The sequence below is a fragment of the Neoarius graeffei genome, chromosome 1 (genome assembly GCF_027579695.1).
Source record: "Neoarius graeffei isolate fNeoGra1 chromosome 1, fNeoGra1.pri, whole genome shotgun sequence".
Classification (NCBI taxonomy): Eukaryota; Metazoa; Chordata; class Actinopteri; order Siluriformes; family Ariidae; genus Neoarius; species Neoarius graeffei.
This window is the reverse complement of record NC_083569.1, coordinates 71,992,149-72,010,439: the sequence shown is the minus strand read 5'-3', so window position 1 is coordinate 72,010,439 and position 18,291 is coordinate 71,992,149. Positions and strand designations below refer to the sequence as shown.

Here is an 18,291-nt window from a genome sequence, read left to right as displayed (position 1 = left end):
TCCTCTGCCTATTAAGTTTAACATAATGGCATTTCAGTACCTGCATACGTAGTGCACTATATACATACTTAAACAGCTTTTGTGATTCATCCACAGATGTATAAATTCTGATAAGTGCCTGTTGGGAATTGTTAACTAATTACACACCATCACTGTAGATACGTGCATAATTTTCATATATAGATATAACTTGCTGGACATAAAGATGATATTTACAATAACATCCTGTACAACTTAATTGACACAAATGAGGTACCTCGTGTTGGTAGATTAACCCTGTTTTAGACCAGAAACTGCACTCCACAGCACATTTTAACCACTTAGCATCTCTTTTTATTGCTTGCATGGGAGCATTCACTCGCTTAGTAAATATGGACTGACATGGAAATGTCTGCATTGCCATTGTGATCACATGCACTTTGTTAATTAGATTAGATAGAACTTTATTGATCCCTTTGGGAGGGTTCCCTCAGGGAAATTAAAATTCCAGCATCATTACAGGATAAACAGAGAATATAAAATAGAGAAAACTTCGAGATAAATTAAGTATTAGCATATAAAAGAAAAAAGTCCAGCAGGAGAGGTATTGCACATTTATATTGCACGTTGTCCAGTATTGCTTTTTGTCAGGCTAGGCTACTGCTCCTTCCTTCCCGTCCTCTGTCCTCCTGTTACCCCTCCTCCCCCCCAGAGAGGAGTTGTACAGTCTGATGGCATGAGGGACAAAGGAGTTTTTAAGTCTGTTCATCCTGCACTTGGGAAGGAGCATTCTGTCACTGAACAGGCTCCTCTGGTCGCTGATGACGGTGTGCAGAGGGTGACTGGCATCATTCATGATGTTCAGTAGTTTGTCCATAGTCCTCTTCTCTGCCACCGTCACCATAGAGTCCAGCTTCATGCCGGCCCGCCTGATCAGTTTGTCCAGCCTGGATGTGTCCTCCTTGGATGTGGTGCCCCCCCCCCCAAGCACACCACGGTGTAAAACAGTGGGATTTTCAGACAAAGTGGCTGTAGTCTTTTAAACTCTGATAGTTGTCACTTTCAAGATCTTGACACTTTAACCAACACATGAGAGCATTCACTACTACAGCAGGAGGCTGGAATATTGAACAGATGTTCAGTCAAGCTTTTGCTGTGTAGTGGCTTTTTTTTTTTTCTCTGTTCATTATTTACTTGTAATATCTTTCACACACACATTAGCATGTTTAATTGCAGTGGAGAATGATGACCCCATACCGTATTTCCCTTATAGCAGCTAACTGAATGTCTGTATGTTAACGTTTGTGGATATCCAAATAATAAAAGTAGGCATACTCCTTACTGTAGATGCAGTTGTGGTTTTTTTTTTTTTTTTAAATCCTTAGACATCCATTTTCACCTCTGTCTCAGACCTGGGGAGAAACTAGCTACATGATGGATATATGCTAAAACCATGGCTGTTTTTAGTGGATAAATATTCTCGTATTATGACTGTCTCTCACTATTCTTTTTTTTTTCCCCCACTATATCTTTCTGTTGCTCTCTCCCTGTCTTTCCAAATTAGATTAAAGTTATTGAGTCCAAGAAGAAGACTGATCTACTGATGGCGGTATGTTTCATCTAGTAATAACTGATGTAAGGTTTAATAAATAGAAAAGGAACTGAATCTGGCCAGATAAGTATACTTAATTCTCAATGTGTGTCTGTGTGTGTAACAGATGCTCTCACTGATGGAAACCCAAGCCGTATTCTTCCAGCAGGGTCACCAGTCCCTCACAGAACTCGAGGAGTATCGTAAGCAACTCAGCAATGAGGTGAGAAGCAAAGATTGTTGACTTGCATACAGATTATTAAATAATCTGTATATTAATCTCCTCAAGACAGAGATTTTTGGAAGCAGATGCCACGTTTCCTTATCTGATATAACAAAAGGATGGACAAACAGCTATGAGGCTTAGAGTAGCATCAGGAAACATTGCAAATCCAACTTCTAATCACTTGTGTCTTCCATATTGATCAGTACTTAGTGGAACTGTGAAAATATCACATATGTGCCTAACCTTCATGGGTGTTGGTCAATTTTAAATGTATTTTAAGAAAAGTTACAAATTAAATATCTCATAGATTATTATTAAATATGGGAATAAACATAGTGTTTTAACTCCATATTAGCCATTACTCTAAAGAAAAAGTCAAGATTAAAACCATTAAATACAAGCTCTCAACTTGAAAAAAATCCCTCTCTACTGAAGTGTTTTCTACAGATGTGGTTATCTAACAAGTAAGTCGTTTGAGACAGGAAGCACAGTCACCTTGTACTGGCCTGTAAAAGCCACAAAACCTGCTACAAAACTTCCTGCCTACACAGGAAATGGTGACAGACTGAGTGTGAGGATTATATTATAGTACTTCATCTTTTAGACACAGATGGCTTTAAAATTGTCATAGTCTGTTGTAACAAGGTAGAAAATGAGGTTGTAATTGATGGTAGCATTGAAGAGAGGGAGTGAGAGTACACGTCGATCTTATAAAATGTGTCTCTTATGAGACAGAACAGAAAATCAGAAGTAATTGGAGAGCATGGCTCGATAAGATCCTGGAAAATGGAAGACAGCGAGATACTATTTTACATGTTTCATGAGAATCCTTGCTTATTGAATTGGAGAAAATGTCCAAAAACATTTTTGATCACTATGTTAATGACCTCAAAGCTCATGAAATTGTTGAATATCAAAAGTGGGTTAAACTCCTCATGGAGAGTTCATGAAAATAAATGAGCAATATGCCTCACAAACCTATTGACCTGGACAGGAAATCAAATGTCAACACTTCCTGCTTCCTGTTTGTGGAAGTAGTAATTTCTTTCTTTGCCAAATTCTTTTTTTGATTTGCAGTTGAATATAATTAGCTGAAATATAGCACCATTGCTGTGTTTCCTTAAAAAAAACTGATTTAAAAATCAGTAGATTATGTATGGAGGAAATGTAGAGGGGTCAGGAGACTGAGTCTGTGTCTGTCTCTCTCTCTCTCTCTCTCTCTCTCTCTCTCTCAGTACACACAACTAGTTCTAAACTCTGCACGAGATAAGAGGGACATGGAGCAGAGACATAGTGACATCAAGAAAAAGGTAGTCACACAAGTGTTCATTACTCATGTAAAATGTCTCAAATATCACCATGACACATTTGTGTCCTATTTATTTATCAGGATGAGTCTTATGATGAATCAGTCTTGGACTTCAGTCCAGATGCATCCAGTGGAATTGCTATGGAGGGCTATCTGTACAAGAGAGCCAGCAATGCCTTCAAAACATGGAGCAGGTGCAATACACCTCTCTGCTTCACTCTGTTCATCTTCATTTAGCTAATGATTACCTACATGTCTAATAGTAGTTGTTATTAATATTTGAATGCTGCAATTTGTTTAAAACAGTGAATGTTCTGATTCCCAGTATTGCCATGCAACTAGATTTTTTTCAGCATAGTTCCTTTCACAGGCAGCAGAGGGCTCAAACTGCAATAACGCAATAACATAAATCACTGTAATACTCTTGTATAAAGCTTGTACATAAATTTTTCTTTATGTTCCCAAATACAGTTTTATTGGAATGCATTTCAATACTTCCTATGTCACTCCCTGTTTTTTGTAGGCGCTGGTTTTCCATTCAAAAAAACCAACTGGTCTACCAAAAGAAATTCAAAGTAGGTATCACATGTTTTCACATAGGGTTGTGTGCGATATATCGAATATACTCGATATATCGCGAAAATTCTGTGTGCGATACATAAAATTATTATATCGTAACTATCGAGTATTTTATGGTCATCTTCCGACTTGCGTTTGTTTAAAACATTTTTCGGTGGTTTTCTCCCTGTCCCTCAGGCAGTAACGTGAGAGGCTGCCTAAGGGTAAAGAAAACAATAACGTCACGCACTCGCCAACCAGTCCCAGGCGACATCTCGGTGCTGAAAGGAACTTCCGGGAAGGTTTTCTAGTTTCGGTTGTGTTGCCAGATTGGGCGGTTTTAAGTGCGTTTTGGAGGGTCTTGAACATATTTTGAGCTGGAAAACGTTAGCAGTATCTGGCAACACTGCCGGTGGGAAGATATCCTAGTTCCGGTTTACAGCGCTGACTCAGTTCGTGCAATCGCTGGTGTTGCATAGGCTACCGTGTAAGCTCTGTCAATTTCAGCGACAAATTAAAAATGGAAGCGGACGAATTGGTTCCTAAAAGAACTAGCATTTTTTGGATATCGCGAGGAGGACGTGGAACAGCAAATGCCAGTTTGTAAAGTGTGCAAAAAAAAAACAAAAACCTGTCATCACGAAAGGCAGCAGCACTACAAATATGTTCCATCACCTGAAAACTCACCCGGTACAGTATGAAGAGTCTCTTAAACTCCGAACTACTTGCCCACGAGCTAAAAACCCCCCACAAGCTAAACAAATGACCATAGCGGCTTCGTTCTCCAAAGCCACCCCATATGAGAAAACGAGTCAGAGATGGAGAGCTAGAGCGGATGCAATCACTAACTTCATTGCCAAAGACATGATCCCAATTAGTATAGTGGAAAAACCAGGCTTCCAAAAATTACTAAACACACTCGATCCCAAACATGAGTTGCCTGGTCGCAGACATTTTACAGAGAAGGCGATACCGGAATTATACACATCTGAGAGGCAGAGCCAGAAAACATTCAGTTCAAAAGTGTGCAAAGAGAAAAATTATGTTTTGCAGATCTCTCTCTCTTCTCTCCCTCAATCTCTGTCTCTATTGTGAATGTTCCAGTGGTTCTCAGTAGTCAGGTTAATAGCTTGGAGATCTATTTTTTAAAATAATTTAATGAAAGAGCACTTTTCTTATTTAGGCTAAATGTCTCTGTGTTGAGCTTGCACTGATTTGATTTGAGCTCTGAGCAGCTCTGTATTGCATTGTCCCTTTGTTGCAATTTTCAAGATTGTTTTTGCAGTTTGTGCCACATCTTTGTTGAATAAAAATAGTCTTATTTCAACTCAATTGTGATTAATCACTAACATGAAAATTTAAAATGTGTTGTTGAAAACCACCTGTAAAGTTAACCAAGAATGTTATTTAATCTGCAGGGATTGTAGTGAAAACAGTAAAGAGTAAAAGTTAGATTTCATGGGGTCCTTTAGAAGAGATTTAAATATATCGAGATGTATATCGTGAAATGGAGAAAATGTATCGGGATATTCATTTTTTTTCCCATATCGCACAGCCCTATTTTCACAACACTTAAAACAAACTACATTTCTGTAGAGAATCTCTAATCTTTCTTACTTCCTTGAGTATGTGTACAGGTATGGAATAACAGCAGAATGTCTATATGACTTGACCGGAGACCCACAAATGTCGGTTTTCTGTTTCCTGTGTTCAGGAGCAGCCCACAGTGGTGGTGGAAGACTTGCGTCTGTGCACAGTGAAGCCCTGTGGCGAACAGGAGAGAAGGTTCTGCTTTGAGGTTGTCTCACCCTCCAAGTGAGTGTTTTTGAGCATGCTTGTTGTGATGTCAGTTTACTGTATGAGATGAGATGTTACTGAAGTGAACTGAAAAAAAGTGTATCTATACACTGTGCCTGTAACTATATTCTGTCATGTAATGAGGCTACATTTTTGTGTGTGTAGGACCTGTCTATTGCAGGCAGATTCAGAGCGACAGCAGCAAGGCTGGATGAGTGCTGTGCAGAACAGCATTGCTTCAGCATTTCAGGAGAGGAGGGAGGACACATGCAGCCCTGTAAGACACACACTTAAACATTTGGGGCTCATCAGGTCTATTTATCAGATTGACTGACTGAGCACTTGCTTAAAGCTAGACAGCTTTTCGATTTCATAAAATCAGTGAAATTTAGTTCCCTTTGAAATTTGGTCATTGTGATTGTATGTTTGGGTGGCACAGTGATGTGGTTAGCACTGTCACCTCACAGCAAGAAGGTCCTGGGTTCGAGCCCAGTGGCCAACGGGGGCCTTTCTGTATGGAGTTTGCACGTTCTCCTCGTGTCCGCGTGGGTTTCCTCCGGGTGCTCCGGTTTCCCCCACAGTCCAAAGACATGCAGGTTAGGCTAATTGATGGCTCTAAATTGACCGTAGGTGTGAATGGTTGTCTCTGTGTCAGCCCTGCAATGACCTGGCAACTTGTCCAGGGTGTACCCCGCCTCTCACCCGTAGTCAGCTGGGATAGGCTCCAGCTTTCCTGCGACCCCGCACAGGATAAGCGGTTACGGATAATGGATGGATGGTCATGTATGTTTATTTCTGTAATATCTAAAAGAAACAGACCATTCTGTGGCTGGGAAGTTATTTAATTTGAGGGGATTCACTAGCAAATACAGTGGTGCTTGAAAGTTTGTGAACCCTTTTAGAATTTTCTATATTTCTGCATAAATATGACCTAAAACATCATCAGATTTTCACACAAGTCAAAGTAGATAAAGAGAACCCAGTTAAACAAATAACACACAAATATTCTACTTGGTCATTTATTTATTGAGTAAAATGATCCAATATTACATATCTGTGAGTGGCAAAAGTATGTGAACCTTTTGCTTTCAGTATCTGGTGTGACCCCCTTGTACAGCAATAACTGCAACTAAACGTTTCCGGTAACTGTAACATAATAATGTTTGGAAAGGATTAGGAAGAAGTAAATAACTTATCAAATCCTAACCCTCTATACCACCACTAATCAAACGTCACTTTCCGCCATAATAAACTATATATACAAAAGCAACAAACAAAAAGAAAACATACCAAGACATACCAACATGGTATAATATCGACCAAATCATATCTACAGGTACTTGTTATGCAGATGTACATACATGTATATAGTACATACATATACACATACCTATAACTATACACATCCATACATACGCAGACACACACACACACACACACACAACTCATTATGATATAAATGTATATATCCGTATGTACCCATATACACTTATATCAATAGAATGTTATTGTAATTCCTCCTCCCTATACCTCATAAAGATCTGTTCCTTATACCTTTTTTTTTGAACTGGTTTATAGTTGTACATTTCATGAGCTCCACATTCAAACTGTTTCATAGCTTTACTCCACAAATAGAAATACTGAACATTTTTAATGTTGTCCTAACACTGCGAATTTTAAATTTCAATTTCCCCCTAAAATTATAGTTGATTTGAAGGTAAAATTAGTCAGGTGTTTTCAATCAATGGGATGACAATCAGGTGCAAGTGGGCACCCTGTTTTATTTAAAGAACAGGGCTCTATCAAAGTCTGATCTTCACTACACGTTTGTGGAAGTGTATCATGGCACGAACAAAGGAGATTTCTGAGGACCTCAGAAAAAGCATTGTTGGTGCTCATCAGGCTGGAAAAGGTTACAAAACCATTTGGACTCCACCAATCCACAGTCAGACAGATTGTGTACAAATGGAGGAAATTCAAGACCATTGTTGCCCTCTCCAGGAGTGGTTGACCAACAAAGATCACTCCAAGAGCAAGGCGTGTAATAGTCGGCGAGGTCACAAAGGACCCCAGGGTAACTTCTAAGCAACTGAAGGCCTCTCTCACATTGGCTAATGTTAATGTTCATGAGTCCACCATCAGGAGAACACTGAACGACAATGGTGTGCATGGCAGGGTTGCAAGGAGAAAGCCACTGCTCTCCAAAAAGAACATTGCTGCTCGTCTGCAGTTTGCCAAAGATCACGTGGACAAGCCAGAAGGCTATTGGAAAAATGTTTTGTGGATGGATGAGACCAAAATAGAACTTTTTGGCTTAAATGAGAAGCGTTATGTTTGGAGAAAGGAAAACACTGCATTCCAGCATAAGAACCTTATCCCATCTGTGAAACATGGTGGTGGTAGTATCATGGTTTGGGCCTGTTTTGCTGCATCTGGGCCAGGATGGCTTGCCATCATTGATGGAACAATGAATTCTGAATTATACCAGCGAATTCTAAAGGAAAATGTCAGGACATCTGTCCATGAACTGAATCTCAAGAGAAGGTGGGTCATGCAGCAAGACAACGACCCTAAGCACACAAGTCGTTCTACCAAAGAATGGTTAAAGAAGAATAAAGTTAATGTTTTGGAATGGCCAAGTCAAAGTCCTGACCTTAATCCAATCGAAATGTTGTGGAAGGACCTGAAGCGAGCAGTTCATGTGAGGAAACCCACCAACATCCCAGAGTTGAAGCTGTTCTGTACGGAGGAACGGGCTAAAATTCCTCCAGGCTGGTGTGCAGGACTGATCAACAGTTACTGGAAACGTTTAGTTGCAGTTATTGCTGCACAAGGGGGTCACACCAGATACTGAAAGCAAAGGTTCACATACTTTTGCCACTCACAGATATCTAATATTGGATCATTTTCTTCAATAAATAAATGACCAAGTATAATATTTTTGTCTCATTTGTTTAACTGGGTTCTCTTTATCTACTTTTAGGACTTGTGTGAAAATCTGATGTTTTATGCCATATTTCTGCAGAAATATAGAAAATTCTAAAGGGTTCACAAACTTTCAAGCACCACTGTAGTGTCTTGAATTGGGTCATGGTGAAGCAGGAAAAAATAGTGGAGAATTTAGGGCCACGTGGCCCTAAATTCATTAATTGTTCTCTTCAAAAATAACTAATAAAATTGGGAGTCCGTGATTCAAATTCAGTAGCTTTCGGTCCAGTAAACAAAAATAATTGGGTGTTGGGGAAAATTATTTTTATAACTTGCACTTGAAAAATCTGAAAGGCAATCTAACTTTAAATGAATGAAAACAAAGGAACTTTAAGGCTGGGGAGGGAGTGTATCAACAGTTGTCAGAGACAACTGCTGCATGTCCACAAAATTTATTTTATTATTTGAACCCTCATTGATTCAACATTTTACAATTTTGGTTTCAACCAATTTCTGCCAACCGGTCAGGTGTCCCCATCGTTCTACAGTTAGCAACCAAGGAGGATGAAGGCTAATGTGCTTCCTCTGAGACAAGTGAAGCCAGACACTATTCAAACTTGGACAACCTTTGTCATTCAATATGCAACAGGTGTACACTGAATGAATGAAATTTTGTTGCAGTTTGGCTCAGCACAGAATTAAATACAGGGGTGATAGCGTTCCGGCGCCGCGCCGGATTTCCGGCGTACCGTGGCTGGGGAAAAAAAAAAAATCTAGTTCGCCCATTGTCCTGTGTCATTCTGAGATGCGCAGATAGACAGTAAAGGGAATTCGCATGTTATGGAACTAGTGGGAAAAAAGTGCCATCACGGCACTTTTTTCCCACTAGTTCCATATCATGCGAATTCCCTTTACTGTCTATCTGCGCATCTCAGAATGACACAGGACAATGGGCGAACTAGATTTTTATTTTTTTTTTCCCCAGCCACGGTACGCCGGAAATCCGGCGCGGCGCCGGAACGCTATCACCCCTGCAAATAGGAAGTGTATTAAATTATGCAGCAGCAAAAGTATTATAAAGTACAATAGTATAAAGTGATCTGTGGGATTAGGAAATGTGCAAGTATAAATAGAAGTTTGGAGTTCAGCAGTCTGGTGACCTGGGGGAAAAAGCTGTTACAGAACCTGGTGGTCCTGCACTTAATGCTATGGAACCTCTTTCCAGATGCCAGAGGTGAGAACAGTCCATAATGAGGATGTGAGGGGTCACTGATGTTTCTGGCTCGAGACATGCAGTGTCTTGGTGCAATGTCCTGAATGGAGGGAAGAGAAGTCCCAATGATTTTCTTTGCTGTCCTCACCACTCTCCTTACATTCTTCCAGTCAGAGGCACCGCAGCCTCCACACCACACAGAGATACAGCTGGTTAAAACGCTCTCTATGGTGCTTCTGTAGAATGTAGTGAGGATGGATGGGGGCAGGTGGGCTCTCCTCATCCTACACAGGAAGTGCAGACATTGCTGTGCCTTCTTGACCAGTGATGCAGTGTTCACAGACCAGATGAAGTTGTCAGTGATGTGCACCCCCAGGAACTTGGTGCTATTGACCACGTCCATGGCTGTGTTGTTGATGAGAAATGGAGCGTGGCTGGGTTGTTTTTTCCTGAAGTCAACAATGGTCTCTTTAGTTTTGTCCACGTTCAGGATCAGGTTGTTTTCCCTGCACCAGCCCACCAGCTGCTCTACCTCCTCTCTGTAGGCCAGGTCGTTATCGTCCCTGATGAGACCCACCACTGTTGTGTTGTCTGCAAACTTCACAGTGTGGTTGCTGGTAGCCCTGGGGACACAGTCGTGTGTCATCAGATGCCCCTTTTCCACCAAAGCAGTTCCAGGGCTGGTTCGGGGCCAGTGCTTAGTTTGGAACCGGGTTTTCTGTTTCCACTGACAAAGAACTGGCTCTGGGGCCAGAAAAACCGGTTCCAGGCTAGCACCAACTCTTTGCTGGGCCAGAGGAAAGAACCGCTTGCGGGGGGGCGGCAGAGTTGTTAAGACCAACAATAGCAAGACTGCGAAAGGTCGCCATTTTTAAGTGACAAGCAGCAGCTGTACAAACGCGAAGTCATCTGTTGTTGTTGCTGCTGCTGCTTCTTCTGTGTTGTTGCTTCAATGTTTGTGCCAAGGTTTATGCAAACGCAGTGATGTAACTGACGTATACAGCAACGTAATGATGTGGCTCCCCTTAGCACCCTGAGCTATGGAAAAGCAAACTGGTTCTCAGCTGGCTTGCAAGTTGAACAAGTTGTGAGCCAGCACCGGCCCCGAACCAGCCCTGGAACTGATTTGGTGGAAAAGGGGTAAGAGTGAACAGCAAAGGGCTCAGGACACAGCCCTGAGAGGAGCCTGTGCTGAGGGTGATGACACTGGAGGTGTTCTGTCCAATCCGCACTGACTGGTCTTTCAGTGAGGAAGTCTAGCAGCCAGTTGCACAGGGGGTTGCTGAAGCCCAGGGGACCCAGTTTGTTCACCAGATGCTGTGGAATGATCGTATTAAACGCTGAACTGAAGTCCAGGAACAGCATGCGCACATGAGTAGTGTTTTCCTCCAGGTGTGCAAGGCTCAGGTGAAGAGCGGAGGAGATGGTGTCTTCAGTGGAGCGGTTTGGCTGGTAGGCAAACTGGAAGGGGTCGAATGTGGGAGGGAGCCTGGAGGTGATGCACTCCTTTACCAGCCTCTCAAAGCATTTCATAATAGGACTGAGTGCGACAGGCCAGTAGCCATTGAGTGATGTGATGTGATATGAGTTTTTTTTTTTTTTGGCACTGGGATGATGGTAGCAGTCTTGAAACATGATGGGACTTTGGCTTGATCCAGTAAGGTGTTGAAGAGGTCTGTTAGAACATGAGCCAGCTGGTCTGCACATTCCCTGAGCACCTGACCAGGAATATTATCGGGGCCCAGGGCCTTCCGTGTGTTGACTCTCCTCAGAGTCCTCCGCACCTCAGCTGTATCAAGACAGGGTGCCTTTTCATCCTGATGGGGAACAGCTTTCACTCCAGGAGTGTTATTTAGTGCCTCAAAGTTAGAGTTCATTGAGGAAGTCTGCGTCGTCGTCGTCATCATGCTCGGGAGGGGCTATCCTGTAATTTGTGATAGCCCGTATGCCTTTCCACATATCCCTGGTGTTGTCGCGGGAAAAGTCCTGGATTTTTTTTTTTTTTAACTATGAGCACACTTTACTAATCTGATGGCACGGTTCAAGTTTGCTGTTGCTGTTCTCAGTGCCTTCTCGTCGCCAGACTTGAAGGCTGAGTTCCGTGCTCATACTCAAACTGCTGCTTGTGCTACATCACAGGGCATTGTTATAAACTCCGAGGAAAGCACCGTCTACCCTCTTCTGCGTACATGAGCTCAGAGATGCCCACAATTGCCTAGAGTGACTTTTGATTGAGAGTGGAGAGAAAGTAATGACACACTCTCACCCAGAGAACATGTAAAAGTCTGGCAGTTTTTCTTCCTTGACTTCCATCCATGGATGGCTGTAGCATCATCGGGATTCAAGCTTACGATTTCTGGACAATAGAGTGAATGCTTTTCTCTTGCGTTATTCAAGAGCCTCCTGTTTCCCCCATTTTTGATAGTGGTTATATTTAACCTTGCTTCAGCTGGTCATGGAAGTTTAGTAGCGAATGCGTTGGCCCTCTAACAAGCAGCTAACAGCCAAGTATTGGATTAAGTATTATTAAAAATCAGGTACATTTCCTTTACATAATCATATCAGATCGCATGTGCTAAGAATTTAGCATGGTGTTGACCGAGAATTTATAAACCTTTAAAGATAGATGAACTTGTAAATGAAGTACCAAAAGCAATGAGTATAACCATGAAATGGGAAATATTTCTATTTAAATGAAAATGGAGAATAAAATGGTACTTTACTGGTTCATTCAATTTCTAAATTTTCCTCATACTGTCTTTGTTCTGTTACTTCAAACATACAGAATAAGCTACACACTCCTGATTTTATAAAGGTGCTGAGCAGAGTTTTTATAAACTTATTTATTTATTTATTTTTTAAATTGAGGCTTACACTGACACGTACATTTTGGTCATTCTATTTTCATTTCAGAAATGAGAAAATTAAAGTGGATGCTGTTTTATTTCAGTGTCCAAAAATGAATAACGAAAACCACCAGTCCTCTTCAGCCTTTGCTCATACAAAACTTTAAAAGGGATTTGATTTTTGTTTTCTCCTTGGTAAAACAAAAATAAAATTGTAAGAAAACAGAAAAGAGCCAGGGTTTTCCCCCACCCTCCATTTTCTGAAACCGGAAGCTGTGGTCGGCCCATGTGCATGAGTGGTAAATGTTCCTATAATTCAAACACCTGGCTGGCTGGACTGTCCACTGAAAAAGCATGGAGCAGTACGTCGTTTTCTGAAACAAAAGTGTTTCTCAGGGAGGAGGGCATGAGTGCAGAAAAACTTGCCGCATATTTCAGGTGAAACTTCTGGGTTATTTGTTTATGGGACACGCGCGTGTGGAAAGCTTTGTTAGAGAAAATGGAAAAAAAAGGCTATCTTCTGTTTCACAAAGGATAAAGCAAAAATTAAGTCATCTTAAATTGTATATGCTGTTTCTGGGCATGAAAACAAAAGATGAATTTCCATTCATTTTTGTATTTTGAAATGAAAAATCAAAACATTTTTTGTTTTTTCATTTTCTCATTTCTGTTTTTCTGAAAGGGAAATAGAATGACCAAAATGTACATGGATCTGTCAGATATCATACTGTTCTTGATATTTACTACACACACAATGCTCTTATTTGTCACACTTGTGGGGCATGTGGACAAAGCTAAGTGTACAATGAGCAGGTTCAAATTCCACTAACTTTGATTCCTTATTCCTCTGTTTCACATTTGGCTTATACTTATGATCTAGCTTACATCTGATCAGAATGTGTACATTTGACCATAATATTTTAACCTGAAAATGCTTGATTTGTAGTTTAATGATGACTCAATATCAGTAATTATAGCAAGTAAAGAAAGTACAACCCTAATTCCAAAAAAAGTTGGGAAACCGTTTTTGTTTTACAATGTGAAAATTTGCAAGTCATGGAAACCCTATATTTCATTGGAAATGGTACAAAGACGACATATCAAATATTCAAACTGATGTTTTTTTTTGTTTTTTTTGTTTTTTTTTTAAATGTGTGCTCATTTTGAATTTGATGTCAGCAACACATTTCAGAAAAGTTGGGACGGGGCAACTGAAAGTCATGTAATGCTAAAAAGAAAACTAATCTGGTTAATTGGCAACAGGGCGGTAACATGATTGGGTACAAAAAGAGCATCCCAGAGAGGCGGAGTCTCTCGGAAGTAAAGATGGGTAGGGGTTCAACGCTCTGTGAAAGACTGCATAGGTAAACAGTATAGGGTTGGGCGGTATCCAAATTTTGATACCTTTAAACTGTCTGTGTTTTCCCGGGGTATACGGTATTACCGAGAAAAAAAAATATTTTGTTTCGGCCTACTGTGTAACGTGCGCCTATGCCTCAAATGTACTATTTAAAAGCAGCATAGCGAATTGTGTGCATTGTGGTATGGATTAAGCAGCAAAGCGAATTTTATGCATTGATGAATGGATTAAGAGATATTTCAAAGCATCACGCAACTCTTCCTTCATCTTGAAAATAGCATTCAACTGTCGTTTACACATGTCTGCGTTGAAACGCCATTTGCAGCACTATTTCACCTACTCCATCAAAAAAAACTACACGATGAGCAGGATCGTACCCTTTCAAGCATGGGAAATAAAAAAAAGGAAAAGAATCAACCAACACCCAAGTCCGTTTAGACTGCGCGATAAACCATATTCTTCAGCGCAAATGAGGCGAACCTAATTCAAATGCGTGATAGCTGCACAAGGCAAAATCATATGGGCCCACGTCATGCCATGGCGGGGAAATTAATAATCAAATGGCCTTACCTTGCTTAAAACGTTGTCTTGATTACATAACTCCTTACAATTATTCCACTTAAATCCATACGGTTTAACACAGCCAACAAAGATAGCAAGCGCATTGCTAATTCCCACCAGAAACCTAACAGTTTACGCTACGATGTTTTCTTCCGTTTCTTCAGTAGATGACATTTCAAACGTTTATTACCCACATCCCAAATGTCATACGTTATATTATTTTACCTTGTTGTTACTCATGTAACCTACTCAAAACACAACTCATTGGAGAGATCTCGTGGAAGTGGAGTACCCCAGGCTATGGTGTGCCTTAGGGGACATATTAGATTTTTCGTTTGGTTTGAAACCAAAATACTGCCACACTGCCGATGTTGTATTTTTTTTGCCACTAACTCGTTATCTTGACTTGCCATCTTTCAACCGCGGTCTCAGTCTCTCTCTCTTTTTTTTTTTTTTTTAGATAGGACTGTATAGAAAGACAGGAAATGAGCGGGGGAGAGAGAGACGGGATCGGGAAATAACCTCGGGTCGGAATCGAACCCGGGTCCCCGGATTTATGGTACGGTGCCTTAGCCATCTGAGCCATGACACCCCCGGTCTCAGTCTCTTGCGAAGCTTTCTGTCAGACTCCAAAGGTCACGCAGGGTTGCCATGGTAACGACATAAACAACCCTGCACGCAATGAGAACTTCATTAGGAAATTGATAGAATTAGTGAAAATACGATCACACAGTTATTCGGGATGATCTTCAATTTATTATTTTATATTATGACCTCATGTACTCCATATTTATTTAGATATTATATATATTTTTTTAAATGACGGTAATGAGACCGATACCGTTGGTACTTTTGGATACCTCGGGATACCTTCTTACCGTAATACCGCCCAACCCTAAAACAGTACAACTATTTAAGAATAACGTTCCTCAGTGTAAAACTGCAAAGAATTTGGAGATCACACCTATGGTACATAATCTCATTAAAAGATTCAGAGAATCTGGAGAAATCTCTGTATGAGGGAGACAAGGCTGAAAACTGACATTGGATGCCTGTGATCTTCAGGCCCTCAGGCAACACTGCGTTAAAAGCAGACACGTGTCTGTAGTGGAAATCACTGTATGGGCTCAGGAACACTTCAGAAAACCATTGTTTGTGAAAACAGTTCATTACTGCATCCACAAATGCAAGTTAAAACCAGATATAAACAATATGCTGAATGCTCTGAAAAGTGTGTGTACATCAATATGGTGCCATCCAGACAAAATCTTTTTCAGGAAAGATTCTTTCAGCAAGACGATGCCAAACCGCTTTCTGCACATATTAAAACTGCATGGCTCCATTGTAAGAGTCTGAGTGCTAAACGGGCCTACCTGCAGTCCAGACCTGTTTCCCATTTAAAACATTTGGCGCGTTATGAAGTGCGAAATATGACAAAGGAGACCCTGAACTGTTGAGCGACTGAAATTGTATATCGGGCAACAGTTTCTCTTTCAACATTTCTCTTTCAAAACTACAGCAATTGGTCTCTTCAGTTCCCAAATGTTTACAGAGTGGTGTTAAAAATTGAGGTGATGCAATACAGTGGTAATAATGCCCCTGTCTCAACTTTTTTTTTTTAAACTTCTTGCTGACATCAATTTGATATGTTGTCTTTGTATCATTTTCAATGAACTATAGGAGCAATTCCAGCGTTATGGACGTGACACTTAAACTCAAAATGGCAACAAATGACCCAGTGCATGTTTTATTGTCTCCCAGTATTTAAACAGGTGTTGCATATTTTAAGGCTGTACCATACTGGAGAAGTGATAGAACAAGAACAATTCCCATAGTACATCTAGGGCATGCCAGAAAATGCCTACAGGGTCGCAGGCAAGCTGGAGCCTATCCCAGCTGACTACGGGTGAAAGGCGGGGTACACCCTGGACAAGTCGCCAGGTCATCACAGGGCTGACACATAGACACAGACGACCATTCACACTCACACCTACGGTCAATTTAGAGTCACCAGTTAACCTAACCTGCACGTCTTTGGACTGTGGGGGAAACCGGAGCACCCGGAGGAAACCCACGCGGACACGGGGAGAACATGCAAACTCCGCACAGAAAGGCCCTCGCCGGCCACGGGGCTCGAACCCGGACCTTCTTGCTGTGAGGCGACAGCGCTAACCGTGCCGCCTCAGTTCCATCATTCCGTCGCTAAACGAACAGCTGATCACACCAAGGTGCTCGTTGACTGCCAATATTTATTAGTTTGGTCCTGCATTTCCTTTCCTTCGCAACATAAAATCTTTTCTTCTCAATTTCCGTTACTGTAGTTGGTCTTTCACGTGTCATTTTCATCTTCCAATTTTCTCTCCTGTTTCAAATTTGTATCCCACAGTGCTTTGCGCGAACGGGGAAAGCCCACCACATGATGTACTATCTTGAATTGGATCATGGTGAAACAAGAAAAAATAGCTGAGAATTTAGGGCCACATGGCCCTAAATTCATATTTAATTGTTCTATTTATATTTAAAAAAAAAGCTAATAAAATTGGAAGTCTGTGATCTTGAATTCAGTAGCTTTCAGTCCACTAAAGAAAAATAATTGGGTGTCGGGAAAATTCTTTTTATGACCTACACTTGAAAAATCTGAAAGGCAGTTTATCTTTAAAGCACAGCTTCACTGAAATGAATATCTTCCCTCTTTTTGTTTCCTCTGAGCTGGAGAGTTTGTTGAATGCTTTCCTGTTTATTCACTGTTATAACACCTGTGTGCATATTTCATGTAAATTATACATGTACCGTATGGCAGTAAATTGATGCCTGTTGTATGCTTATGACATGTAAATAAGGGACTTGTGAATGGAGCTTATTTCCATGCCGCTGAAGCGGATTCATAATTTGTGCTTTAATCACCAAATAATTTTCATTAATCAGATTCATTCATTCTTGCATCATTCCATGTGCACAGATCTGCTCTTGTTTCTGTGTGACTCTGATGAATAAGGGCCTGTGCCAGTATGTACATATAAGATGACTGTACAGTGCATTTGTGTTTGTGACAGAGGGAGCGCTGCAGCTCTGTGTCAGCGAGCAGTGTGAGTCTGGGTGTTGGGGAGCAAAAGGACTGTAAAGCCCTAGAGGAGGTGCAGGCGATACCTGGAAACAGCCAGTGTTGTGACTGTGGAGAGCCAGGACCAGACTGGGCCTCCATTAACCTGGGCATAACTCTCTGTATCACATGCTCTGGAATACACAGGTAACACCACACACACACCAGCCATATCCAAAGGGCAAGATACTTCTGTAAAATGTGCATGCCCTAGGTGAAATATAGCCAAAACATATTTTATACAACAATTATTGGGGGCCAAGCAGCGAAGCTGCGAAGGCACCCATAGTGATTCTATTGTTTCTTATTATTGGGGGCCAAGCAGCAAAGCTGCGAAGGCACCCATAGGGATTCTACTGTTTCTTATTATTATTATTCAACGTTCTTCCGCCTCTGCAAGTCTATGGCAGCCCATAGAACCGTCTGGTAAAAAGTTGGGAAATTTTGCACACTGATTCTAGACAGTGTCAACATTACTCTCAGCGAATTTCAGGCCTCTACCTCAAACACTTTAGCGCCACCAACAGGTCAAAGTTGCAGGTACATTTCTGCTTGTAACTTTTGAACCGTTGGTCCGATTTTCAAAAACTTGGTATCCCTGGAGTCCTTGGGTCAAGACGAATCCAACGGACCCCATGACGTCATTTTCCGCCCATATAGTTTTCCCGCCATTTTGAATTTTGTGAAAATCACTTAAAACGCTTCTCCTCCCTCAATTTTTGAACAATTTCTCCCAAACTTGGTAAATCGCAACTTTGGACTAAGCTTCACAGGAAACATACCCGGTTTTTAGAATTTCTTTAGCGTTTGGCCGTGGCAGCCA

The 18,291-nt window shown here is 41.1% G+C and overlaps 1 protein-coding gene across 1 annotated transcript in view; it reads left to right on the top strand.

Annotated features, from left to right (window-relative positions):
• The window catches only part of acap1 (ArfGAP with coiled-coil, ankyrin repeat and PH domains 1), a 66,456-nt gene that overhangs the window by 9,737 nt on the left and 38,428 nt on the right, over positions 1–18,291 (top strand). The window contains exons 7-14 of the mRNA XM_060920345.1: positions 1,544–1,588; positions 1,698–1,793; positions 3,032–3,106; positions 3,187–3,299; positions 3,629–3,680; positions 5,378–5,478; positions 5,626–5,737; positions 17,422–17,615. Of these exons, the coding sequence (XP_060776328.1) occupies positions 1,544–1,588; positions 1,698–1,793; positions 3,032–3,106; positions 3,187–3,299; positions 3,629–3,680; positions 5,378–5,478; positions 5,626–5,737; positions 17,422–17,615 (788 nt within the window). The remainder of the gene's footprint in view (positions 1–1,543; positions 1,589–1,697; positions 1,794–3,031; positions 3,107–3,186; positions 3,300–3,628; positions 3,681–5,377; positions 5,479–5,625; positions 5,738–17,421; positions 17,616–18,291) is intronic.